The sequence below is a fragment of the Alligator sinensis genome, unplaced genomic scaffold (assembly GCF_000455745.1).
Source record: "Alligator sinensis unplaced genomic scaffold, ASM45574v1 scaffold476_1, whole genome shotgun sequence".
NCBI classification, from domain to species: Eukaryota; Metazoa; Chordata; order Crocodylia; family Alligatoridae; genus Alligator; species Alligator sinensis.
In genome coordinates, this window is record NW_005842444.1 from 740176 (window position 1) to 767543 (window position 27368).

At 42.7% G+C, this 27368-nt stretch overlaps 2 protein-coding genes across 4 annotated transcripts in view; one reads left to right on the forward strand and one right to left on the reverse strand.

Moving 5' to 3' along the window:
- Nucleotides 1–12923, forward strand: part of USP8 (ubiquitin specific peptidase 8) — a 25263-nt gene extending 12340 nt beyond the window's left edge. For 2 of the 3 annotated variants that reach the window (XM_006030407.3, XM_006030408.3), the window contains exons 10-19: nt 817–1422; nt 3949–4044; nt 4642–4722; nt 5141–5403; nt 7244–7456; nt 8035–8245; nt 9556–9792; nt 10888–11030; nt 11416–11548; nt 12195–12923. In XM_006030407.3, the coding sequence (XP_006030469.1) occupies nt 817–1422; nt 3949–4044; nt 4642–4722; nt 5141–5403; nt 7244–7456; nt 8035–8245; nt 9556–9792; nt 10888–11030; nt 11416–11548; nt 12195–12380 (2169 nt within the window). In that variant the 3' untranslated portion in view covers nt 12381–12923. The remainder of the gene's footprint in view (nt 1–816; nt 1423–3948; nt 4045–4641; nt 4723–5140; nt 5404–7243; nt 7457–8034; nt 8246–9555; nt 9793–10887; nt 11031–11415; nt 11549–12194) is intronic. The other variant, XM_006030409.3, reaches the window with a different exon arrangement.
- USP50 (ubiquitin specific peptidase 50) overlaps nt 8263–27368 on the reverse strand; it is a 20153-nt gene continuing 1047 nt past the window's right edge. Inside the window, exons 3-8 of the mRNA XM_025212095.1 lie at nt 26443–26643; nt 25350–25545; nt 19405–19611; nt 18490–18632; nt 17552–17684; nt 8263–9320 (exon numbers count right to left, since the gene is read on the reverse strand). Of these exons, the coding sequence (XP_025067880.1) occupies nt 9225–9320; nt 17552–17684; nt 18490–18632; nt 19405–19611; nt 25350–25545; nt 26443–26643 (976 nt within the window). The 3' untranslated portion in view covers nt 8263–9224. The remainder of the gene's footprint in view (nt 9321–17551; nt 17685–18489; nt 18633–19404; nt 19612–25349; nt 25546–26442; nt 26644–27368) is intronic.

A 27368-nucleotide genomic window follows, 5' to 3' on the forward strand; every position in this document is an offset into this window, starting at 1 on the left:
GCCTTTCAGTTGCATGTTCTCTCACATGATCAAAAAAAAGGGAAAAACCAGGCCCAGGTAAGTGCTGGGCCTTCTACAGCCTGAAAGATTCAGCTTGATCTATGACACGTGTAAAAAGGCTGAATTCTGAAGGTAAACACTTAACAACATTTACCTTCCAGCTGCTCTGCACAGTTAGTTCTCATGTCACAGCTATAAGAGAAATGAATAGCCTAATGTTACTAATTGGGAAATTAAAGCAAACTGTTCCCTGAGACCATTTGAGACTCAAGTTTTTGGCTCTAGTCCTGTTCTCTATCACTGCTTTCTGATTTCTGATATCTGAATTGTGCAAGTCAATATATTTGTGAAACCGTTTTGAAAATAAGGTGGACGAGCAAAATGGAGGAGACTAGGATGCATTTTACAGCACTGCTCTTGTGCAGATCTTTCCTGACACAATAGCTTTTTATTATTTAGATGTGTTTTGTTGGCTTTCACCTGAAAATTTATTGTTTTACATTTATAATAATAGCCATATTAAAAGTGAAGATTCAGTTCAAGGATTTTCCTTTTAAAAATCATTGCTACATACCTCAGAATATTGATGAAAATCAACTGAAGTCTGTGCAGGACTTTTAAATGTCTTACATTAATCAGTTCTATAATCAGAAGTTCTTATAACATGTAAGATGGATAAAATGATGAAGAAGCCTTTGTTTTCACAAGGCAGAAAACCTGTTTAGTTAAAGAAGAAAGTGTTGCTAGGGAATACTATCTCCAAGCTAACACAGGAGACTAATGCACATCACTCTCATGTTCTCCATTTTATTCCAGATTGATCGTACAAAAAAGCCTTTAGCAAAGTTCCCTGATGATCATAGACCAAAATCAGAAAGTACAGCCATTGACAAACAACTGATTGAGAATGGACGTATGGTTCCAGATCGGTCCACAAAACCAGTATTTGATGGAACGTCTGTTCTGACAGATGAAGAAAGAAGCCGCATACACGCAGAAACAGCTGCCCTGTTAGAGAAGAGCAAACAGGAAAAGGAGTTACGGGAAAGACAACAAGAAGAACAGAGAGAGAAGCTCAAATGGGAGAAGCTGGCACAAGAACAGAAAGCAAAAGAGGAACTGGAAGAAAAGGAAAACAGAGAAAAGCTTCAGCAAGCAAAAGATGATGAGGGGAGAGAGCAGGAGGAGCAGGCAAGCAAGGAACAAGAGGAAAAGGAAGCGCAAGAGAGAACACGCAAAGCAATGGCAGAAGGAAAAAAAACAAATAAAACTGAACCTGAAACAACCAATGCAAAAAAACCAGAGCTTGATAAAATAGCTTTAGAAGAGAAAGAAAAGGGGACTCGAACACCAGAAATGCAGAGACAAGTGTTAGGGGATGTTTCTTCAGTATCTGCAACAGGGGTGTCAGTCTCAAGCAAGGTCAGTAAACCAGAGGTTCATTTGCCACTAAAGGAAGGAAGAACACTCCTTTGGCTTGGTTTTGTCATTTGGCATCCTGTTGCCTATAATAGGATACAGCCAGTACAGAAGTATTCAAACACAAGACACTAGTTTTTATTGGGACCTGCCTTCCTATTTACTTGGGGGGGGAAAAGTCCCCAAAGTGGCCAGATTCTGGCTCTTCCGGGGCAGCAGAGAATTCCCTTGAGATGGGAAACTTCCTGCAGACATGAAGTCTGCACAACTGGTTCAAAGTCTCTTGCTGCTTCTCCATCCCAGACATGACTACAGTCCCCCTTGCTACACCGGTTCTCTGCTTACTCTGCCATTATGGTGCAAGATGGGGAAGAACAGTCTCAACCCCCTAATATCCTAGGTGGAGCTTAACTCTGCTGCTGTGAGGTATTGACTTTATGGTATTGTTGGTTAGGTTAGAGAGTCAAGTAGCCAGCTACCCCAGCTCAGTGTTTTCATTGAAAGCAGTCTCTTCCTGGCAGGAGTCATGCTTCCTTCCTTTTTCTCTGCTCCAAAGCCTGAAAAACTAAGTAAAGTAACTCCTAATCTGGCCATAAAATAGATTCAACTGATCACAGAACATAAAGAAACAAATTTGGTTACCCTGCAGCCGATTCCAAAATTTACAGCTTGAGAATATACCACCAGAAATATTCTCTAATTTTAATTAGTGCACTTTAAATCCAGCATCAGTAATATTTAATGTATGTAAATGTGGTTTTATGTAAATATTTCACAAGGAAATTCTAAAATAGGCAAATGCTTCATAAATCAAGGGTGGGGAGGAGAATCTACTGCATTTTTTCAGGTCGCCCACGTATGGATATAACAACTGTGGGATGCTAAATATTTGCAGTTTGTTTTTATAGAAGCGGGGGGGTCACACATTTCTAAAAGCTTTCTGTCATTAATTGTTTGCAGTTACTTCTGCCGCATTTCTTTTTCTGTTTTTCTTTCTCAACATGCAATGCTAGCAGCTTCATAGCTTGCATTGCCCCATGTTTTTTTCTTTACCTAGGACTTCTGTAGTGCATGCAGAACTTAAAGAAATTGAAATTGTCTTCTAGACTCCTGTATTTCTCCAGTGGTGAACCAAATTACAGTATTTGCATGCCAGATATGTTTTAGGGTAGTTCTGAACGAAATTTCACTTTGGGGATTTTGAGATTAGTTTAGTTTTCTTAGTGTTACAGCAGTTATTATAATTAGGCAGTGCTTGCCTAATACGAAAATATTTGAAACACAAATACAGGCCAGCTACATATTTTATTTGTCCTCTTTATAGCAACTACACTTACAACAATTCACGGAAAATTCAAAACGTCGGTGTTTGAATTTTTTTTTTCCTTCAACAGATAAAACTTGAGCTTGGAAGGAAAATGATTGGTTTTACTTAGGGACCTACTGAATTTGCGATTTCGCGGATTCCACAAAAATGGGGCAATGCTCATGAAATCCACGGGGGGCAAAAAACTTATGGAAAATAAAATGCTAACTCCCCAGAGAGAGCCAGCAGTGCCCAGAGCGCTGTGGCAACCCACCTGAACAGCGAAGGGGAGGGGATGCCCACTTGAAGGGCTACCAGCAAGATAGCTGCTGCCCTTCACCACTGAACAGCTGCAAAGGCTGTCTGTCATGTGTCTCCACCCCTCCACCAACTGGTGACTTGGGGCAGGGCTGCATGACAGACAGCCCTCGCTGCCAATCAGCACTGCAGGCTGGGGGTCACTGGGCCCCCTCAGCCAATGAGAGGTATGGGGGAGGGGAGGGGACACTGTACTCTGCCCATGAAATGACTGCTAGGCAGCTGCCATGAATTAGGTAGGTCCCAAGTTATACCGTGTCCATTGAAAAGATACTTCATTAGTGATACAGACAGTTTGTGGTCAACTGATGGTTTCTGTTTTCAAGTTGCTTAAACTTTGACAGACTTGAACTTACTTGACTAAAGTAGGGAGCCTGGTGCTGAAAAGCTCCTTTCCCAGCTTCTGAGTGAGAACATGGAACCGTTATATTGTTGCCTGGGATGGAATAGATATTTTTAATTGTTCTTCTTTTTTCTTTCTCTTGGTCTTCATTACAGCAACAGTGAGAGAAATGTATTAAAACAAAAATACATTTGTAAAACTAGAGAACTCAGTAGAGACAGCCATGCAAGCAGAATTTGGGAAGTTAATTTCTAATTGAGTTCTTGAAACTGCATAGATTTCTAATTGACTTTATGCCTTAAACATGCTGCAAGAGAAGGCTTGGATGTAAATCGTTATTCCAAGAAAACTACTGTGTATGAACAAGTAGAAAAATTAAAGATCATAGTTCAGCATGTACGTACCTGTTCTTGCTGCTGAGGTGTCCTCAAAATATTTTTTATTAAAAGACGCACAGCTTTTCCTCTCAGTTTTGATAAAGCAACATGCCCCGCACGTACGTGTATTGATGGTTAGTAATTCCACAGGAAAATTGAAAATCTCTTTTTAAAATCTTTTACAGCATGCTGGGGTTAAAGGACAAGCAGAAAGTGAAAGTGGAGTTCAAAAGCCAGGAGCCCTTAGAGAGGATACTGAACAAGATACTGAAAGACTTAAAGTAAATATAGTGTGTTGTGTGAAGCTGAAAGAAATCTAGTTAGATGTCATGTTTATAACTTCATCTCATGTTGAAGTTCTTTATCTGTGGCTGCGTTTTATAGCTGTTGGTTACTTGTATGTTTTGGTTTTTTGCAGGCAAACTTGAAATTTTCCCTAAAATCTTTACACATCTCTGATGGCATTAACAAGAATTTCAGTTTTTTGTTCATTGTGTTAATCCCCTTTTTGTTTTCCCTTTTCTGGGAGGGAAATGGTTGTTCCTAAATGTTTAGTAAGCACTCAAATTTCTAAAAAAAAAAAAGGGGTGGGGAATAGTAATTGGGATTCAGATTGTTGTGCATATGTAAGAGTAGATGGATTGGTGTGATTTCTCAACCATAACAATAAATGATCATTTCGATCAAACGATACTAAATACAGAGCTATTCTGTCATTTTTCAGTCCTAGCCAAAAAATCCAAATTTCTAATTGGAACACTAATGCTTCCTAGGGAATTGTTTTATCTGTAACCTTTTAATTTACAAATAAAGACAGTCTAGACATACTGTTCTGCATAACCATGACTTAATATGCCTTACTTAATTGTATTTATTAGTCCCAACGGGAGCCATTGATGAGAGCACGAAGTGAGGAAATGGGAAGGACAGTACCAGGACTGCCTGCAGGCTGGGTGAAGGTAATTATAATTTCCAGAATTTTAGAATGTCATCACCTGTGAGAAACACGTTTCCTGTGTGTGCAAAGGCAAACCATTACCATTACATTTCTTTTGATTTTTTTCGTAACATTTTACACGTATAGTGTTCCATATTTTCTCTAGATCTTAAGATTCTTGTTACTGAAATGAGTGGAGCTAATGTCTACAACCACTGGCACCAAGCAATCAATATTTAATGCATGTTTTAGGGGAAGTAGTATTATTCATAAAAGCTTAATCCATTAAATATTGAGATGGTCTGCAATGTGAGTTTATCATAACGTCTACATATTTAAATTATTGAGGTAATGTTTTTTTTTATAACTCAAATGTTATAAGCTATATTGTCCACTGATGGATTTTACCTGGCTTTTAAACTATTTATTTTTCTCTCAAGTTTCCAGACACAACCACTGGGACCTTTCGTTATTATCACTCACCAACAAACACTGTTCATATGTATCCACCGGAAATGGCTCCTACATCCACCCCTCCATCCACTCCACCAACTCACAAAGCCAAGCAACGGGTGACTGTTGAACGGGAAAGAGAACACTCCAAACTGAAGCGCTCCTATTCTTCACCAGATATAACCCAAGCCATTCACGAGGAAGAGAAGAAGAAAATTCCTGTAACTCCTGCAGTCAATCGTGAAAATAAGTATGTCTGCTAAATTAAGTCTCTGTGCGACATGAGGTCTTAAAATTCATGGAATTCGGGTGGATAATTGGATTGTTTTATGTGCCTGTAAGAAAGTTTATGATGGACTTAAACTGGCTAGCTGCCATTTTTTGTCATTATTTACCCATTGTTAAACTTATGGGATTTCAAATACCACAGTGTGACTGTTGGTAAAGTAGCTGAAGGGATTGTAGCACTTTATGCATCTCTAATTTAGTTAGTCTAAGCTTTTGTGAGCCTATGCTCACTTCATCAGATGCTGAGAGAGGACATGCACAGAGCAGTCTATCAAATAGAGAGAGGGAGACTTCTCTTTGAATACAAAACACAGGAGAAGGAGGTGAGAAGGGAGGGGCAGTGCTGGGAGGGGCAAACAAGTAATAAACCTATAGGGACAAAGGGGTCACAAAAGCTAATCCAGGTACTGGGATAAGAATCCATAGTTCATGTTTAGACTGTACTTAATCGAATCTGTGGATGAGGTCTTGTTTTGCAATGTCCCGTTACTTTAGTTTGTAAAATGTTGTCTAAGAACAGCTACTCTGAGGTCAGCAATGGAATACCCAGGGAGGTTAAACGACGACTGTTTTTCATCAGCATACTATTTGTAGATGTTAACTTCCTCTTTGTTGTGGAATGGAAGTCTCTGGGCCACATACAGGCGTTACTTCTAATGGGAGAATTGCCATTCTCCCAGTAGAAATGACAGGTGCACAAACATTCAGTCAGTTTCTCCTGGGAGAAACATGCCCCTTAAAGGAGAAGATCTTCCAGGTATTAACTTGGAAGTTCTCCCATGCTAGAGAGTTTCTCTTGCAAGAATGAACGCTTGTGCTCTCCCCTCCATGTCTGGTTTGGGAGGGTGAGGGAAACAGCAGGGATTGCCTAGGGCTGGGGGCTTTGCACTGCTGCTCCCGTCTCCTTCTGGACTGGTCCGGGAAGCAACAGGGCAATGCTGTCCACTTCTCTAGATGAGGAACTGCCTCGTCTGGGAAACAGACTAAGGGATTTGTCCTACTGTTTCCTCCCCTCCCAGGGTAAAGCAACAAGCACCAGCTCTGAAGTGTCATGTGGGGGATAAATTCCTACTGTGTCCACAACCTTGTGAGGATCCTTGGTCTAGGAAAGTTTGGAGGGGACAGGGGGGTGCTTTGCCCCACTAGTCCAGTCCCCTTGGACCAGGAGGAGTTGAGCAGCTGGTTCTCCACACCAAGCAGGAGATCAGGGGAGAGGGGGCAGCTGTAAGCTGAACGCCGGTATTGCTCTCTCTTCCAGAACAATGTCCAGCAGGGGAAATGTCTCAAAAACTTCTCCGATTAGAAATGACCACCAGTTTGAGGCCCCTAGTCTGTCTCTGGGCAGTACTACAGACCAGTATTCATTGCCTTGTATAGGATCTACCATTATTACCTTATTTAGTCTTGAATAACTTAAATGAGTGTTCTATAACTTTCTGTGGCAGGATTTTCCATTTCTTCTCATGAGTCTGTTGCATTGCATATACAGTCCTGGTATTCTCTGTGCTCTGACTCAACTGGTTTCCACCTCTAGTCAAGGAGTGTTGGGAACACAGATATCTTCGGAGCCAATCCAGCATCATTTGGTGTGAACTTAAGATAAGTCTGTCAGAAAAAAAGTCAGGCTGTTTAACTCCAAAGGCTAAAATGTACTGCTTTCTCAGGGCCCCCAACTAATCTGTCATGAGACCAGGACTAGCTCTTCATGTGATAGAAGAAAACACTACATACAGTAGGCCGTCAGGCAAACCTGGGAAAACAAATGCAAAGCTCCACACTGCTGAATAATTTCTTCCTTACAGACCTGCTTGTTACACTAAAGCAGAAATCTCCAGGCTGTCTGCGTCGCAGATTCGGAATCTCAACCCTGTCTTTGGGGGATTGGGACCAGCTCTCACAGGACTTCGTAATTTAGGGAACACTTGCTATATGAATTCTGTATTGCAGTGTCTGTGCAATGCACCACATCTGGCTGATTATTTCAATAGAAACTTCCATCAGAACGATATCAACAGGTAACAATTTCTTAATCTATATCATATTTTAATTTGAGGCATGGAACGCAGAATTTATTTTTACCACTGTTACAGTTTTAAAGTAAAAGAATATATATTAAAACTAGTGCTTTAAAACCCCACGCAGTCATTTTAAAATTAAAAACACTGGAAGTGCTAAGACACTACGTCTCTAGGTTTTCTGAAAGTTTGGATATAGGGTGAAGTATGTTCTTCCAGGAAAATCTCTGTTTATGGTGAGCCCATCAATTGGGATATCAAAGCCAAGACTTGATAAGGCAGAAATCAGAAGTGAAAAATGTCCTGACCTGCAACCCATTCTCTGATTATGGAGCTAGATTGTAAAGTATTTTAATTCCTTATCCCTGGTGTATGAGAACAATACCACATGCAACTCTCATTGAGACCCATTCTGCAAGCAGTTATCTGCATGTGTAAAGTTAAACACGCAACTGTTTGCAAGATGAGAACTTAACTGAGGACTTTCTAATCTTGGGGAAAAATACTTCTCATAGTCTTAGATTTAAATAGAAAGAACTAACATTTTGTAGTAACAGATATTTGTTTTAATTGTACAGGTTGAATATTCTGGGACATAAAGGTGAAGTGGCTGAAGAATTTGGTGTGATAATGAAAGCTTTGTGGACAGGACAGTATAAATTTATCAGTCCAAAAGATTTTAAAACAACAATTGGGAAGATCAATGACCAATTTGCAGGATACAGCCAACAAGACTCCCAGGAATTACTCCTGTTTTTAATGGATGGCCTCCATGAAGACCTAAATAAAGTAACTCATTACACAAGACAACTGACAATAAGGGAGTTTTTACATGTGCTCCAGGGCTAGGAGGGGGGTGCTTTATTTAGAGTGATTCCAAGAGCCATTGTAATTAAAGTGCCTGCAGTATGTCATGTATCAGCATCCCTGCACTTTAAAATGGCAGCGGGGTACCTCAAATAAAGCTTGTCCAACAAGCTTTAGTTAAAGTGTCCCCTGCTGCCACTTTGAAGTGGAGGGATGCTGATACACCAGATGTGGCGGCTGCTGGCGCATGCTAATTAGTATGCTCCAGCAGATTTGATTAATGAAGTCTGCTCCGTCGCACTATAATTACAGTGCGTCGGAGTAGACGTCCCTCATGTCTGCAGGCACCCCAAATGGTTAAACCGGATTTTAGTGGAACTAGTTTCTTGCTATGGTATAGATAGAATTAGCAGGCCCGTTACCTTAATCTTCAGCTGCCTGGGTGGCTTCGGCTGTACCAAGACACTGTATGCCCTGACCTCTGTGTGTAGAGAGAGCAGGCAGGTCAGGCTTGTGGAGCTAGCTACACTAGCTTTGCACCATCTTTGAGGCGGATGCTTTCGAACAAAGCAGGTACAGGAAGGGAGATAAAGAATTGAGCCCCAAGGCACTGCTGATGGTAAGGGGGTAATCAGGTAGCCATTTAGCTACATGTGGCATTGTGCACAGTCCATTACTTCATCTATGGTGTTTGTGTGTTTTTAATTTTAAGAAGTACGTTTCCATGATTTCTGCATAGTGTTACTTGTTATATCCTTTGCTTGACTCAAGCCAGGTCCTTTGAATGAAGAACTCCTGCAACCCTTCCTCATATTTAAAGAGCATATAGTTGAGGATAATTATGGATCCATTAGACTCCTGCATACCTTATCCTGAGTTGTCTGTTAATAAAATTAGCACTTTGGTAATCAGGGGTTTGTTCATGTTGAAAATATGTTTTCTTCATTCTCTCTTTTCCTCTTTATTTAAGGGGACAAGATGCCTGAAGTGCAGCTTGTGAACCATTTGACTTATGTATGCTGGTCATGAGGCCTGTGCAGCTGCTCTTCATGGTCTTCTGTGGAAAGCAATAGAACAAAGTGTAAATTACAATATTAACAGTAGGAGTTAAGCCTGTACAACAGGAAGCGCTAGAGGGGGCAACCCAGAAATACAGGGGGCTAGATGAGAAATACAGATTTGGTTAAAACCTCTTGCATAATTTTTCTAAAGTGCACATGTATACAATCTAACCTGTCTTCTTCACATATGCTTGTATGATGATTAAGGCATCTTCATTTCTTATTATCCAGGCTGACAATAGGAAGAGATATAAAGAAGAAAATAATGATCATCTTGATGACCTTAAAGCAGCAGAACTAGCCTGGCACAAACACAAGCAGCTCAATGAATCTATTATTGTGGCACTTTTCCAAGGCCAATTCAAATCTACAGTGCAGTGTTTGACATGTCATAAAAAGTCCCGAACATTTGAGGCATTTATGTATTTGTCATTGCCACTTGCATCCACTAGCAAATGCACGCTACAGGTAAGCTAGCAGGAGAGAAAACGGATACTTTTACTATAATAAAATACTAACCCTAGTTTTTTGGATGGCGTTTCTGCCCTGACTTAATAAGAGAGATGTCAGAAATTTCAGGAGACTTGTCTTTTGTCTTACATTGAGTAAAGCACAGGGTGGATTTTCCATGGGGGGCTGCAGGAGCAGCAAACCACACTGCAGAGGTGGCTGCTCCCACCACTCCCAGCCGCCAATGCAGGCAAACCACCCTCAGAAGCCTCCAGGGACTTTTTTGAAGTTCCTAAACCAAGTGAAAATTCCTCCTTCCCTTCCTCCCCTGTTCCAGGGGAAGCACCAGAGCCATTTCTGTCCACCTTAGCCAGGCTGTGTATGGGCTTCGTTAACCTGGGGAAATGCATGGTGGAAAAGTAGTTCCCTGCCTCCCCCGCCCCCAGTCTGTCCCCCGAGTTGCAGGTGTAGGCACAGGGAAGGAAATCCCACTCCCACCTGCAATGCCACTTTCCCTGTCCCCAGTTGAGCCCAGTCCATAAGCAGCCCAGCTGGGGTGGACAGGAACAGCTCTTGTGCTTCCCCCATCCTCAGGACAGCGGGGAAGGCAACAGGGGCAGATGGGGGAGGGGGATTTGGAGCTCTTTAAAAAGTCCCTAGAGACTCCCGTAGTGCACTCAAATCTAAAAGGGGGGTGTAGCCACTCCACTGTACCCCACTCTAGATCTGCCCTATGAAAGGTTCTTGCCTTCTAGCCTTTCAACTATTTTTTTTTAATTTTGTGGAGGATTAAAAAATTATTATAAACCCACTCCTACTGTCCCACCACTATTTTAACAGGCCTTTTATCATAACATTCCCATTACAGGTCCCCTCACATTTTGTCTTGCATTTTTAAACAAGATGCATTAGCTGCACTAACCCTTTGTTGCACAGACTTAGCAACAGTCCTGTTTCAGGTGTGAATTCATGGGCTAGAGTTCCCTAATTCCGAAAAACGGGATGTGCATGGTTGACACACATTCAAAGCCAAATATCAGGCAAATTTTTGAGCTGCACATAGTTTTAGAAATGCCAGTCCCTTTAATATATATGGCTTCTCTTTTGTTCCAGGACTGCCTTAGATTATTTTCCAAAGAGGAAAAACTCACAGATAACAACAGATTTTACTGTAGCCATTGCAAAACTCGAAGAGATTCTTTGAAAAAAATAGAGATTTGGAAACTGCCACCTGTTCTTCTTGTGCACTTGAAACGGTAAGACGCTGCATTGTGAAAAAGTATCTTTGAATAGAACCAACTTGGCATTTATGGATTTCTTGGGGCTACAGCCTTTTCCTAAAATGTAGATTGTTCAGCAGAAAAACTGAGTCCATTGGTGTTGCCCATTGTTCTGAGCCCCAATCCTGGAAACACTTATAAGTAATCCAGCTGAGTGTGGTGTGCAATGGATTCTGTGCACAAATGTTGGGGGGGGTGTTGTCATTGTAGTCCTGATTCTCTGTTTAAGTTGCAGAACAAAGGATTTAGTCTTGTTTTTGTAGGTTAAAACCAGAGTATGTGAAATAACAATATGCATGAAATCAGCTTCAACTTCTTGTGACCTGCTGCTCAAGCCAGTTCTGCTTCTTACTTTCTCTAGATTTTCCTATGATGGAAGGTGGAAGCAAAAGCTTCAAACATCTGTAGATTTCCCTTTGGAAAGTCTTGACCTGTCGCAATATGTTATTGGTTCAAAGAGTAATTTGAAGAGATACAACCTGTTTGCAGTATCGGTGAGTAACAGCAGACATCAACATTTCACCATAAAACCACATTGTTAAAATCCTTTGATCTTAGTATCGTAAAGTCCTCACATGAATCACAAAGTTTTCTAGGCCTCCTGCCTAGGCCTAGTCCTAGTCCAGTGTAGAATAGAAGTAGCAGCAAGGGCTTAATACACAGCATGAAGTGGAATTCTGCATTGGTCAAAATCTGGAATTCAGCCGAGCCATGATGCATCTGCTTTATTGGGCAAAATGCATGTTAACTGTTGTCCCACCCTTGTCACACCATCGAGGGGTGATGTGATCTCCCTCCCTTCCCTGCTCAATCAGACCTGTCCCCTGCAGTCACTTAGAGAGGCACCCTAAGGAATCTCAGCAGGTGTTCCAGGAGCTTGGAGCACCTGCCCAGTGTGGCTGGAGAGTACAAGCAGCTGAAGCTGCCTGTACTCTCCTGCCGCAGAGTTAATGTACGTCTCTGCAAGTGGCAGAGTCTATTACTGTTTTTGTCATACCACTGATTTTTCTTTGGTGTGACATGACAAGGGGCAGTGAGATGTACTTGGTCATAGTTTGTGCCACCATAAACATTTTTCAGAAAAGACTGATGCCAAGACAAATAATTGTTTGAATTTCTTTTCACTCCTGATCTTCACAGAATCACTATGGAGGGCTGGATGGAGGGCACTACACAGCCTACTGTAAAAACCCTGCAAAACAGCACTGGTATAAGTTTGATGATCATGAAGTGTCTGACATCTCAGCATCTTCTGTGAAGTCCTCAGCAGCTTACATTCTCTTTTACACATCTCTTGAACAGCGAACAGCAGAAATAGCCATGTAAAGTAATATGGGATGAAAAAAATTGATTCTCTTTATAAATGCACAATACAGGTATAGAAATGCATATTAACATGCAAATCCATGACAAATATATAGTCACTTTAAGAATTAGGGGATGATTGCAGCAGCTTGTCTGCTGCGCTATCTTCCTGGTCAGTGCTATTGCTTGAGTCAGAAGACTGATAATGCGTCTGGTAATACCAACATCTGTGAAATCATAAAAGCAAGCATTCTTATGTTACAATTTAGTTCACGACAGCTATATTTTTAGTCTGCTGCAAAACAAAATTCTAGCTTAGTCCTTTAAAATCAATTAACAGGTAGGTTAAAATGTTCTTAAAACCCCAGGCATATCCTGATTTTCTTTTTTTCTTTTTTTTCACTGTTATGGCCTTTTCACATTTCTAACCTTAAGCTTGATTCTACTGTGAATACTCTAGAATGATGTAAACAGTTAGGAATGTAAGTGTACATATTGATTGCATACTTGCACATCAGAACTATGTATATAATAAAATATGTGGTCCTTTTGTGAGACTCTCTATAACTTGGAAGATTGCTTTTATTTCCCAGTTTTAAACAACTGCAACACTACTTATAAGTATAAAAATAGAGCTGTATTTTTCTGTTAGCTTTTGTCAATATTTGTGCATTTAAAAGTTATTCTAAAGAAATAAGATTTTCCTTTTTAATTTTCTAATATAAACTTTCATGTACACATGCATTAAAAATCTTACTGAGGAAACTATTTAAAAGCATGCTATCCTGTTAAACACATGTTTTGGGTTTGTTGAGCCTCTGCTCAGTTTGATTGTTTGTCAGGATTGCTGTGGGGCTGTACATTTGTATTTCTTCCACAGAGCTTGTACACGCTCCAGTGAAAGGACAGCTGTTTGTCTGAGTGAATTAGTTCAGGAGCCATTTTAGTTCATGCTACACATGTGTCATCTGGGAACAATTTCCAATTGTCTTCATAGTTTCCACTCCTGCCTGAACTCTTGGCTCTATGCATCTGTGCATTTGGCTCTTGCCCAGTTAGTTAGAGAGCTGACATTGCCATAGCAGGAGGTACTGCATGAAGAGGTGAGGTGCTAAACGCATTCAAACTGAGTTGGGGATAAAGTGGTCAGAATGACCTTCCTTAGTAAAAATGATTCCAGTGTCTTAAAGCAGGGATGGCCAGCCTGAGGCACGTGTGCCACACAAGTGGCACAAGAAGCCTATGTGTGGCAGATCAGGGATGGGGCAAACAGCACACAAAGTAGAAAACAGAGCAGCGGGGGAAGTGTATCAGAGCTACACTTAGGGAGCAAGCACGGTTAATTTGCGGCTCACCAACCAGAAATGTCAACTTGAAGGCAACAACTGCTGAGCTGAGGTAGCCATGTGAAGTCAGTCATAATGAAAGCAATGCTGACAACATCAGTGCTTAAATTAAATGTTAATATCCAGGCAATGTACAGTGCGTATTGAAAACTTGCACTTAATTATGCCTTCGTGGGCTTATCATCTGCTGTTAAGTAAGGCAACCCAGTAATGCAAACTAAAACTTCATAGAATGCCACCTTACAGTAAGATAAGCCCCACACCCATAGGCTTCAGATGACCTCTGACTTTATTGGCAGAGGAACCAGCAGTGGTTATGTTGAAGTGGTGAGGTTTTACTAAGTTATATGACAAGATTGAAATTGTGATCTCCTGCCACACTTCACTAGTACTGAAAGGAAGACAAAGCTTGATCCTTGGATAGCAGTGTCTTGCCTCTAAGTGTATACTCTTAAGCTCACCTTAATTTCAGCTTTCTCCCTTCCCTTCCTCTGCTGAAACCTAGATGGAACTTCCTTTCAACATGTGTGTCCTCCCTGCCACCTGCATATCACCACCACAGAAGCTCTCTTGCTGCATCCACATCCTTTTCCATGTGTGTTACCAAGGGCTGATTTCCCTAAGGAAAGGGAGTGAGTGTTTTCAATGTTTACTCCAATCAAGCTGCTTAAGCTTTAATAGCTGTCTGTCTGCTATTCTGAGGTGCACAGTACACAAATGGGGTGGGCACTGTCTGGCCTGCCACAGTGTGGAAGTTGCCTTTAACTACTTAATCTTTTGTTCTAAGAGTCACCATTTTAAAAATAAAACCCCTCCTTCTAAGTTCTTGGCAGAGTAGTTGTTCTTTGAGGCAAACATGGGCCAATGGCCTTTGTGCATCAGCTGGCCAGCGACTGTTCAGATCAAGTGGATAAATCATCAGCTTCTCATCTGCACACACTTCCATCTCATACAATATACTTACAGCTCAGGTACTATGTACTTTAGTGCATTCTGCTACTAGTTTTCAATGTTTTTTTGTACCATGAAATTGCAGGATCTTAGCACCAATGAAAAGTACATCTGATCAAGCCAAAATAGTTGTGAGAGAGAGAATGAGTGCCAGTGGAAAGTGATCTTGCTGTAGCACAGTTACTGGTTTTGCATGATAAACTGTGACTTTTTAATGGAAGTCCTTTGCATCCTGTCAAAGGCAAGTCATTAAGGTGATGCCTGAGTCAGATCTGCATGCTTTGTCCCCTTATATTAGTCTGCAGGAGAGTAAGAAATTCACCTGTAGTGGTAGTGGATACCTCCTGGCAAACAGACATGATTCATACCACTGACTGCTTGTCTCTTCCCCATCTCATGTCTTTGTTATGAAACCTCCAAGAATAGACATAAACCAAGAAACAGAATTGGTACTTACTGTTCACCTTTCAAATGGCTATAGTCAAGTTTCAGAGATAAGAGGCTGAGACAAGTGGAGCAGTTCAAAACTCAGCTACTGCTTAAACCTCTGTCCAGACCCTCAGGAAGATGACATGTTCAGATATGGAACATTTCCTTTACACGTCAAGGAGCTAGAAACTATTTTAAAACAGAGTGGCCGCAAGGCAGACTGACAAGCCATGGGATCTAGTATCTGGCAGTACTCTTTAAAAGCAACAATTAGCTGGGAAGAGGTTTCATCATTTTTATTTTAAGCATACAGCACATCAGACTGAGTTTTCCCATTGGGAAAAGCATGGAGACAGTGGTAATAAGACAGGCACAGCACAGAAACCATCAGGGCACATTTGCCTGGCAAGAGGCGATAGTAAAAGCACTTGTCAGGTGAGGCTGTGTTTGTTCCCTGGCTGCTTCGTGAAGTGCAAAGATGTATTGGAAAGAATATGTATCACAGCAGGGTGATGGAGGAGCTTCTCTTCAGCCAGCTGCTGCTGCAAGGCCCAGATCAGGAACAGTGAGGAGAAGCTATTTTATTCCTGCTTTTTATGTAGCACCTGTTAAGTTAGGGTCCAGATACACTGCCATCTAATAGTGTCAGAGACCACAGAACTAAAGAGTGGACTCCTCCCCATTCACAAAAGAAGGGGTGAGGGGAAAGCAGTAGGTATGGAGAATGTCTACACTGCAGAATTGTGATTGTAGCATAGCACAGAAATATGTTGGCTATGGCAGAGCAAATGGATTGGTCCACTTGGTGAGCTGGAAAAGAGGAGGATCTGGGGCAAGCAGAGAGGGAGCTGTCATGTTTATGCTGTATTCTTGTTCAGCTGGAAGCTATTCAGGGCAGGTTCTGTACCTTTATATTTAGAAAGAGTCCCCAAAGTGCTAGGTATAGTCACTGTAATAATACTTCAGATATTAGTGCGAGAGGCATTTTAGAAGCAATTCTGCTGATACAGGGTAGTGACATGATTTTTGAACCATCCTACAATCAGAAGCCACAACTCCAAAACTCACCTTTGAAATCACTTTCTAAACATAATCAAAGACAACAAGTGATATTCAGGTACTGCCCTAGTTTAATGAGAACACAGAACTTGGCTTACACTATCAGTGAATTGTAACGATGGGCCTAATGTTTTCTGGTTGGTACAGAGAAGGCTTGACAGCTGTAAAAGAGGAGATAGGCTGCAGCAGACTGCACTGAGGAGTGTGGAATCTCGGTGACCTGCGAGTCATCGAAGCTGTACCAGTTCTGGGTGACAGTGTGTTTGCAGAAGGCTGTATAGTGGCCACCATCCAGATACCCAAAATGGTTCTGCAACAACAAGCAGCAAGTAAGTCCAGGAAGTGCTATGACTCCACTTTAACAGACTAAAAGCCAAGAACCTGGTGATCACTCTCACCTGTACTCAGCAGTTGTGGGGATGGGGAAAACTAAATAAGATTTCAGCTTTTCTTTTACAAAACATTTCTAATATTTAAACTCTGCAATAGAAAGAGCAAATTAATGTTGTGTGTGGGCACTAATAATATTTTCCATGTCAAATATCACCCTTGCAGACCAGCTAGCAGCTCCTACCTGTAGGCCAGATGCCTGGTGAGTGGATCTCACTGGCTGCCTATTGCTTATCCACACCCAAAGGCTGCAGGCTTGGAAGTCTGCCCATGGAAACAAGTTTACACCAGTCAGGAAAGGGGAGAGGTTTCATCAACAATGGTTGACTGAGGAACCAGGATGGGTAGTCAGCTCATTTACCAAGTAGCTTGACTCAAGTATTTGCCAAATGATGCAATCAGCCTTCAGGATACATGTATTGCATCACAGACTGGCAAGGGAGGGTTTATCTAGCTTCTTAGGAAATTGCTCCCTATGAGGGATCATACAACTCCACGTACTCCTGCAGTCACGTAATAAACAGGCGCAGTCACTCTGTAAGTGGGACCAAACTGTACTGGAGTCATTGTACAGACCTCACAACTATTAAAAAGTATTAGTTGGAGCCAAATTGCTTTTCAGCTACACAGACGAGACTAAGTGTGTTACAGCATGGTAATTGTGTTATTATACAATGTCCAGACATTCAGATTGCATCTGGGTACAGTCTTGTAAGTACGATACAACTTCAAATGCCACCGAGCACAGCCACTATTTCTATGTGGCTACAAACCATCTAATGCTAGCCAATGAAAACTGTGGTAGTTTGGGAAGTAGTTTTCAATTCAGGAGACCCCTCGTAACCTTGGAACAGCAGATACATCAGCAATCGCTGTGTATGTGCTTTTCCCTCCCCAAAAAATGTTAAACTGCACATGCATAGGGGAGGGGTGACTTTGGCTGTTTAGGTCAAAGGCCAAGCACTAGCTTCATTCACATGGACATTACAACTAAGGATAACCTTGCTTCAAACTTACCACCACGGCACACAAGCTGTATTTTGGATTCTTCCGAAACAGTGGATAGACATAAGGAGAAAGATCCAAGTTGCTTAGTGGATAGTGGATGTCCGTTCCAAGTTTCCTTTTGTAGCTGCCTTGACAGTCAAATCTGGAAAAACATGAGATTATTCATAATGTTCCTCAGTCACCAAGCAAGAACCAACCTCTCATGATTGCAAATGCTCTTTTGCAGTCTATTTATTTAATCTGTTTGGTAAAATAATTTTCTATCTACTTAAAATAATTCTTGGGACTAATATAGCATTTCAAAATGCACTGCAAGCATTCCTTCCACTGTCCCCCTGAAGTCAGGTAAGCAAGTCAAACATTAAGGAACTGAAAGATTTCCTTTTACAAAACATTTCTAATATTTAGAACTCTGCAGTAGAAAGAGCAAATTAATGCTATGTGCATATCATTAGTGCCCGTACACAGCATTAATTACTGACAGGTCAGAGCACTAGCCACTGTTTTAGCCCCTCCCACTCAGGGCAGTGCTAGCAGAGGTAAAAGTAAGTATCTGTAGGGATGGGCACCATCACACACACATGGCTGCATGATGTACGCGTGCACTGGATATCTCGTTTTCTGAATGCCCTAGTTTTACAGACAACCCTTTTTTTCTTTCATAAGAGTCACTTCTGATCTCATTGTCAATCTCTCATCTCTGCCCCTTGCAGGGAAGAGCAGCAAGAATGCACCAAGGGCATGATCTGGATTGCAAAAGGGGATTAAGGGTGAAACATGTTGTCTTGGTTTCTCAGGAGCTTGTCTTGTCAGCTCTAGCTGGCCACAAACGCTCCAGGTACTCTGTGTGTACAACAATCTGCTTCTCTGTGCTGTGCTTTCCCTTTCCTGTTGATGCAAATAACTTCCCTGCTTGTCTTGCAGCCATCCTACCATGCAGTGTGTACCTCTTTAAGTGCAAAATAACAATCTTTGGTGCCTTGGCTAGGCAGGTCTTCACTGCAGTGTCTTGCTTTGTCCCACAGCACGAACACTGGATTTGATTATTCCAAGTCAGAATGTCTTGTTGAAAGAAACATTCAAGACAGTCCTGTCAGAGAAAAACATGTTTAGTAAAATGAGGGCCCAAATGGGTTTGTAGAGAAGTGAGTTTCTGCCAAGAGAGCTGAGTCTGAGGAGATGAAGTCCCAATACATCAGTTTGTTGGCTTGGGGAAGTCACCTTCTGTAGTTCTGCCCGTGCTAATAGCAGTAAGAAACTGCCATGATATTATGACTATACGAAGAACACGAAGCAGCTAAAATCTGCACTGTCCCGTCAACAGAAACATTTAAGAAGTATTAAGGCATTGCTCAGTTGCTCACTCTACAATAAAAGTAGACAATTCTCTGAACACCCGGCACTCCGTGGTGACCCCAGAGCATTTTCAAATGCCACAAACTTGACTGTTACCAATCAAAAACACTCTCGAGTCTGGTTGAGGAACCCCAAGTCAAACCCTCAACTCAATAAATGTCTCCCTTTATAGATGGTAGTGCTGAAGTGATGTTGTAGCCATGATGGTCTATGAAATATGCAAGAGGCAAGAATTTTGTGGGTAATATTTTTTATTGGATCAACTGCATGGTTGGGAAAGACTTAGACAAGAAGGGCACTGTGATACCCAAAAGCTTGTCTAAGTCTATCCCAACCATGTAGTTGGTCCAATAAAAGGCATCACCCACAAAAGTCTTTTTCTCTCTACAGATGATATCCTAGAATATGCATGTCCTAAGAATGCATTTTTTTAAGAGAATATATTAGCATAACCTTTCTTCCGCTACACTAAATTCGAGAGTAGGAGGACTCAGTGGGAATCCTACCTGTAGAGAGCATGCAGTCTCAGAAGGGATGGGAAGAGAGAGGACAGTAAAGACCTCATTCTTATCAGTGGTGTTCTGACACTCCAGACATGTGATTTCATAACTCAGCTGTCCCTCGAATAGCTGTGTGATGATTGATGTCTCGGGGGAAATCCCTCTGTTTTCCCTGGCAGTGGATATGCTTCCCTGGCTTCTTCTTTTGTTTAACTGTACGAAGAAAAGTGAAGGATAACACCGATTACTACAAAAGTGTCTAAATATTTATTAATGTTTGTGCAAGAAGCAAATATTTCCAGTTTGACTGTCAAGGTAGCTGCAAAAGAATCTTCTGTTTTTTCATCCATTTTTTTCAGATAAGTATCCAGGAGGTAGTCAAATATTTTCTCAGGTGTTCCCTTATATTTGTAAGATTCATTATGTTATATATTTATAAACAGGGACCTAGCTACATTTTAAGACATACGATTCATGAATAAAATATCACAGTAGGTTCACTGTGACTCATGGATGAGATCAGTCATTATTTGGTCAATGATTATGTATTTGTGAGATTGTTAATAGCATGGATGTTTCTGAAATCTGCACCAGAAATCTATTAGTCGTATGTTTTCAAAAGCTTCAGTCACCTGCTAAGGGACAGAAACTAAATCAGTTGCACAACATAAATAATGAGCAGGTGAACAGGTCATGACCAACTCTGAGACTGATAACAACTCTCATTTCTTCTGGCAGATACTTTACAGGTGACAAATTTATTTTAAAATAGTGATTGGTTTGAAAGGGTTAGCTAAGCACAGAGTGGATTCTTATATTCAAATACTACATGAGCTATGCAGTTCAACTCGCTCCCTTTGTCAGCATCCTCATCTATCAGCCCCTGATTTGGTTTAAGGCCCTGATCAGGCAAAGGTTTGCTTAATTTTACAAACTGCAGGGTTCCTCTTACAGCCCTGGAATGACTTGCAGTGTGTACAATGAAGTACAGCCTGAACCTTTACAGGATTAGTGCCTAATCTGTTAACCTCTTCCTAGCTGCAGACATCCTTTGTTCCCTAAAGCCTTCAGACTACTCTCATGTACCAAACACCTTGTCTCTTTCTTCCTTCCAGTGATCTTCCCTGGAAGATGTATTCTTTTATTTTTTCCACATATAAGAATCAGCCTTCCAAGGCTTCTCACAATAGGGCCTACCAGAACAGCAGTATGGAGCACTGCCTCATTCCACCACTCTCAGGGTCCTGCTGTCTTCTGTCAAACCTAGCTGACAAGATTCTTTGGGTAAATGTGGTATCTTTTATTAGACAAACTAAATAGTTAGAAAAAATTGTTCTTTGCAAGCTTTCCGGCATAAACACCCTTCTTCAAGCATAGCGAGAGTCTGCTGGTGTTTGTGCACTCTCCTGGGTGGAATAGAAGCCAATATGCAAAATGCAGGTCTGTGAAAATGCAAATGGATGGCAGTGAAGACCAGAGGGGATGGGAGACAGTAGCTGTGAAACAGGTAGGTGTGGGGGAGAGGGGGAAGGGTGTTGAGGGAATTGGCAGGGGTTATTGCGGGGCCCCTGGCAAGGCTTTACAAGCATTCGTGGTGCTCTGGCCAGGTGCCAGATGACTGGAAGAAAGCCAGCGTGGTCCCCATCTTCAAAAAAGGGAAGAGGGAGGATCCGGGCAACTATAAGCCCATTGGTCTTACTTCAGTCCTGGGGAAACTGTTTGAGAAGATCATCAAGAAGCACATCTGTGATGGGCCAGCAGCAGGGATGATGCACAAGGGCAACCAGCATGGTTTCATTAGGGGCAGGTCCTGTCAGACCAACCTGACTGCCTTCTACGATCAGGTCACAAAAGCACTGGATGCAGGTGTCGCGGTGGATGTAGTCTTTCTGGACTTCAGCAAGGCCTTTGACACGGTCTCCCACCCCATTCTCATCAAAAAACTAGGTGACTGTGGCATTGATGCCTACAGTCAGATGGATTGTAAATTGGCTGAAGGGTCATACTCAGGGGGTAGTGGTGGAGGGGTCTTTTTCGGCCTGGAGGGAAGTGGGCAGTGGAGTCCCCCAGGCTCGGTCCTTCAATTTCTTTATTAGTGACTTGGACAACGGGGTAAAAAGCAGCCTGTTTAAATTTGCTGATGATACCAAGATTTGGGGTGAGGTGGGCACGCTAGTAGGGAAGGACAGATTACAGCAGGACCTGGACAGGTTACAGGGGTGGGCTAATGAAAATAGGATGGGTTTCAATACTGACAAGTGCAGGGTGCTACACTTGGGGTGCTACACTTGGGCAGTGGGAACCAGCAGCACACTTATAAACTGGGAAACTCCCTTCTCGAGGGCACAGTGGCAGAAAGAGATCTTGGAGTCATTATTGACTGCAAGATGAACATGGGCCACAATGTGAGGTCACGGTCAGTAGGGCTAACCGTACCTTGTCGTGCATCCACAGATGCATCATGAGCAGGGCCAAGGAGGTGATCTTCCCTCTCTGTGTGACACTCATCAGGCTGCAGCTGGAGTACTGTGTTCAGTTCTGGGCGCCACACTTCAGGAGGGATGTGGACAGCATTGAGAGGGTCCAGAGGAGGGCCACTCGCATGATCCGGGGATAGCAGGGCAGATCCTATGAGGCCCCTCCCCCCCTCCCACCCCGGGGTAACAAGGAATAATAGCCACAAATTATTAGAAAGTAGGTTTAGACTAGACATCCAAAGGCACTATTTCACAGTCAGGGCGGCAAGGATCTGGAACCAACTTCCAAGGGAAGTGGTGATGGCTCCTACCCTGGGGGTTTTTAAGAGGAAGCTTGATGTCTACCTAGCTGGGGCCATTTGAGCCCGGTTTTCTCTCCTGCCCAGGGCAGGGGGTTGGACTTGATGATCTACAAGGTCCCTTCCGACCCTAATTCTATGAATCTATGAATGTTGGCCTGGTGATAGAATGTAGCTGGTAAAATGTGGAAAGGTACCTGGGTTTATTGGATGGCAGGTAGGTTATAATATGTCATAAATCCAATGTCTATATTTAGTCCACAATTTTTTTTGTATCCAGTAGATTTATGGGGTGAAGTTCATAGGCTCAGCTACAAAAGGTGTTTTGTAAATTCCCTTTGAGGATTAGAACTGAGAGATTGGAGACAGCGGTTGTCTTGTGCGAAGTGTGCACCCACAGGTAAATGAATGTTTTTGTCTGTGATAGATTTTCAGTGCGTGTTCATTCTTGTTGTTGTTTGGTTTCTCCTACGTATTTTCCATCAGGGCATTTAGTGCACTGGATGATATGTATTGCATTTCTGGAGGTGCAGGTGTAAGATCCAGGAATGCTGATGGTTCTGTTGTGGGGTGTAATTATTGCAGGAGTGGTGGAGATGCGTTAGCGGGTTTAACATTTTTTGTCCTGGTATGGTCTGGATGCGTTCGGTGTGCTTTAGGCCATAGGAAGTTTGCTTCTGGTGATGAGGTTGGCAATGTCCAGTGCTTGTTTAAAGACTACGATGGCTGGTTCTGGAAAGATATCTTTAAGAAATGGGTCTTCTTCTAGTATGGGTTACAGTGGTTTGATTTGCATTTTCACGGACCTGCATTTTGCATATTGGCTTCTATTCTACCCAGGAGAGCGCACAAACACCAGCAGACTCACCCTATGCCTGAAGAAAGGTGTTTGTGCCCAAAAGTTTGCAAAGCACATTTTTTCTAACTATATAGCTGGTCTGTGGCAGCGCACCTTCGGGTGCTTGCCACTTTAAGGGCTGAGTCAGGCAGCCACCAGGTGCCTGATTGCGGCAGCCATTTTAGAACACAGGCTGACTATATAAAGACAGCAGTTTGCTGCTGGCAACAGGCAGACATCACCTGGCTGAACTGCTGTACAGAACATCTAGCAGGTAAGAGCAGGTGGCTCTTGGTCCTGGGCATGACCTAAAACTGCACCCTGCTGGGGCTCCTAGTGGCATGGGAGTTCCCAGGAAATGCTAGGCAATTTACCTTCCCAGTGAAAGGCAGTTAAGGGTGCCTTAACCCTGGCCCCCACCATCTGGTGGGCAATCATGAGAGCTGTGGGAGTAGTGGGGCCAGGTAAGCTCATGTGTAGGTGCCTGAGCCCAGCACGGATGTGAGATCCCGGAGACCCCAGAGCGGGTAGCATGGGGAGCGTAGTGTGAGGCCCTGCACAGAATAGGGCTGAGTTGGGAGTAGGCCTGAAGGGCAGTCCCAGGGGAGCGCTGAGTAGGGCTGAACTGGAGTAAGCCTGAAGTCCAATGGAAGGGCCAGCCCTGTGAGAAGGTAGTTGCAAGAATGAGGAGGAGACCCTAGGGTGGGGCATGGTGCAGAGTTGCCCAGTGAGGGGCTTGGGACAGAATCAGCCCAGGGTTTGGCACAAAGCTGGGCCACGTAGAGTAGGGGAACTTGTGGGAACTGAAGGACTGTGGTGAGGCCAGCATGCAAGTAGTGAAGCCTGATGCTCCAAGAGGAGCAAGGGCACTAGAGTGTGGCCCAGTAGTGGGTGGTATACTAGAGGCCCCTGTGAGAGGGGGGCAGAGTGAATGTGAGGATGAATGGAGCCCAACTTTGAACTGGGTTTGCTCTGGTGTCAGAACGGGGAGTAATCCTAATCTGGATGCCATCTGCGAGGCATGGGCTGTAGTGGAGGGGAGCTTTGGAGCCACAGAGAGTGCCCCTGGCATCAGGGCTGGGAATAGGCAGCCTCCCACATTGCTGTTTCCATAAACTGGTTGTACAAAGTCGTGGCAGGAAAGACTGGGCAGACTGGTCCATAGAGAGAGGTGAGAAGCTACTTGCTTCTCGGGGTGTGGTGAGACCAGGCCCTGAGCATGCCCCCTGTCACAGTCTAATAAAAGATATCACATTTACCCAAAGAACCTGCTCTGCCTATGTCCTTAGACCTATAACTAACATCTCCAAAAAAATATTGAAACATTCAGCATCTCCATGCTGTTTTGTACCTTCTACTGCTGTCCTTGCTGCTTCAGAGTAGTGCTAAAACATCTAGTCTGAAAAATCGCATTGTTTACTTGTGAGATGGTTCTAAAGCAAAACTCAGAGATGAATAATCTCTGGGAGAGCACTGGATAGATTCACAGGACAAGTTAGCTGCACAGATTAGTATTGAGTCTCAACTGGGATTAAAACTGATTTGTTATAATGCTGCCATTTTATGTGGTGCACAGCAAGTTGAGCTTCCTTCTCAGAGCATATTAGCAAAGAGGGATGGGAAAAACAAAGAGAGACTTCAGAGCAGGTAGGGTAAATTATAGATGGCATCAAAACAGATTTAAAGGAGAAGCAGAGGTACAGCTGGGCAAATAAGAATATTCTAGGTATGTGGGGGAGACCATTACTAAGGTATGGTGTAAGAAGATGGTGAGGAGGAGGAAATGAGAACAGAGGTTCAAGTGGGTGAGCAAGGCACCTTGGTGATAAGCCATAGCAATAGATAATGAAGGGCAAGAGAGAGTGTTTTGGTAAAAGTGGCTGGGGCAAAGAAAATAAAATAATTAGTAGCAGCATTTTGTATAGTTTAGAAGGAAAGAAAAGGGCATTATTGCATTATAGGCTAAACAAACAGTAATGAACTGTAAGAGCACAGGTCCATGGGGACACACTATAGACCAGTGGTTCTTAATATTTTTAGACTCAAGGCGCCCCTTAGGAAGTGCTACTCTTACTTTTCACCTGTTTTTTTTCGCTACAGAAAAATAATAAAGCAATTCTTCTATTCCAAAGAACTCAGAAAGACTTGCCTAGTTTAACATTATGAATTCCTTTTTGATATCTCTGGGTTTATTTTGTGAATCCTGTTTGGACACCAAACAGTGTGTGAGCATTTGTATTGCGCCTATCAGCAGCACCCTTGAAAGAATGTTGTGACATCCTGGTTGAGAATCACTGCCATAGACACAGTCCCAGAAGGCCATAATTTTGGTCTTACCTTCTTAAGAGTCTCATGTAGTTCACTCAGGACATAAATCAGAAACTCCTGAGCATCCTGCTGAGTCTTTTTGGTAAAAGCCGGGTGCCGGCCACCAATGACTGAACAGAAGACCTCTGGTGATACACAGTCAAAGTCTCCAAGCCATATGTCAGCCATCAGATAGGCAAAGGCAGTAGCAATTTCAACATTTTCCCTTCAGGAGAATAAAAATTGGAGCCAAAGAAAATAATTTAAAATACAAACAAAGACAACTCAAGAAAACATCAGCAAAATACAGTCCAGGTACAACTGCCACTATTTGTCTAATGTAATGCTGCAAGTTCTAGAAGGAATCTGTTTTTCTTGTAGTCTTCAGTAGTAGGAGCTGCCTGAAAGACATGGTCATAGTTCTCAGTACATTATCATTAATAAAACAAAGATTTGTACTGTAATAGTCATGCAGTCAACCACGGCAGAGAGGAAAGGGAATCGGAGCCGTAAAGATAGCAGTAGAAAGGCAGAGGAATTAAGAGAATTAAAGATGGAGACTATAGTGCTGGCAGGAGGAAAGCAGAAGTAGCTGAGAAATTAGGAGTCAATGATATTATCATGAAAGAGCATGGGCAGTGCAGTCAGGACTTGGGATTGGTTGCACTGGGTGTTCTACAAAGGTGAAGTCTGATTTTCAGAGGTATTGAATTCCTGACTGTCAGCGTTTCCACTGGGATTTTAATTCCTTCCAAACGGGTCTATAGAATAAGCACAGTCTGTGCCTGAAGAGCTTAAAATATACCAGCTATTGTGAGGCAAGTAAGAGACTGGGAGAGAACAAGTAGAAACCTAGAGAGGTCAGAAAGAAAGAATTTAGAAAGAGGCCAGAAGATCATGGTAATATCCACGAACTCCAGCTAAAAAGAAGTGGTTGCAGAGAATGGCTGAGATGGGGCTTGGGGGAGGAGAAAGGGGGTATCAGAGTGAAATAGGAGCCATTTTCTGGTGGCCTTGTCAAGATGGGTATAAAAGTACTCTCTAAAACAACATTCCTTTTGGAAAAACCAGCAGAACTGATCAGAAGGATGTGTTCTTGTGGACAGCAGATACATCAACTTACTTGCACAGGGCTGTGATGTACTTTCCTGAGAGAAAATACTCCACCAGTGGGGATATACTGCAGAGGCACTGCAAAACGGCATTCATGTAGCAAGTGTTGCCCAAGTTACGCAGGCCTGTCAGCCCTTGGTACTGCTGACTTCTCTCACCATTTGATTCCTCACGGGAGTCCTTAACATCTTCCAAGTGGGCAGGTTTGGGGCTATATTTCCAATGAGAACAAAATCCAGAACAGTTGTTGTGTTTTTGTTTTTACTAAGATGCATGGCTTCCTTATATTACTTACTTAGAAACTTGTGTTAGCTCAGGGGAGGCCATACTGAGCTTGGTTAAGATCTCCCTTAAAATATGCAGTCATATTCTTCCTGGAAGGTATTCAGATTGCTAGTTTACCATTATCCATTGGTCCCAGCAAGCCCTCCACATCTGGAGCTCCTGCTGACTTTGTAAACGAGAAGTTTACAAAGAAGCTTGAATGATCAAGCCCAGCATTTCAGAAACCCTGAACTTGGGAATCCTTTATATAATGTTCCTCCTCCTCAGTGGCTGCCTAGACCGATGAATAGGTATTTTCCAATACAATACCAATGAAGCTTAGACTTTACATTAAGTTTGCGCTGTTTATTGTCTTAGATCTCTGTGTACTAACTATGGGACCAATTCTGTGAATCAGCCCCAGGACAGAACTGGCTCCACTTCTCAGGATTGGGCCCTGGCAGCCTAGAGGCAGCAACAGAATATGGCACTGCCCTTCTTCGTTTTCACCTGACTCCTATCAGGTCATGCCATCCTCTGACTCCCATATGGGGCTGGGGGCCACATTTGCTCTCCAGCTTTCTAACCTCATTACTTTTCCCCGTCCTTGCTTCCTGCTCACTTTTCCCATATGTGTGTCTGGTGTCGAGATGGATGTCACTAATCAGACCT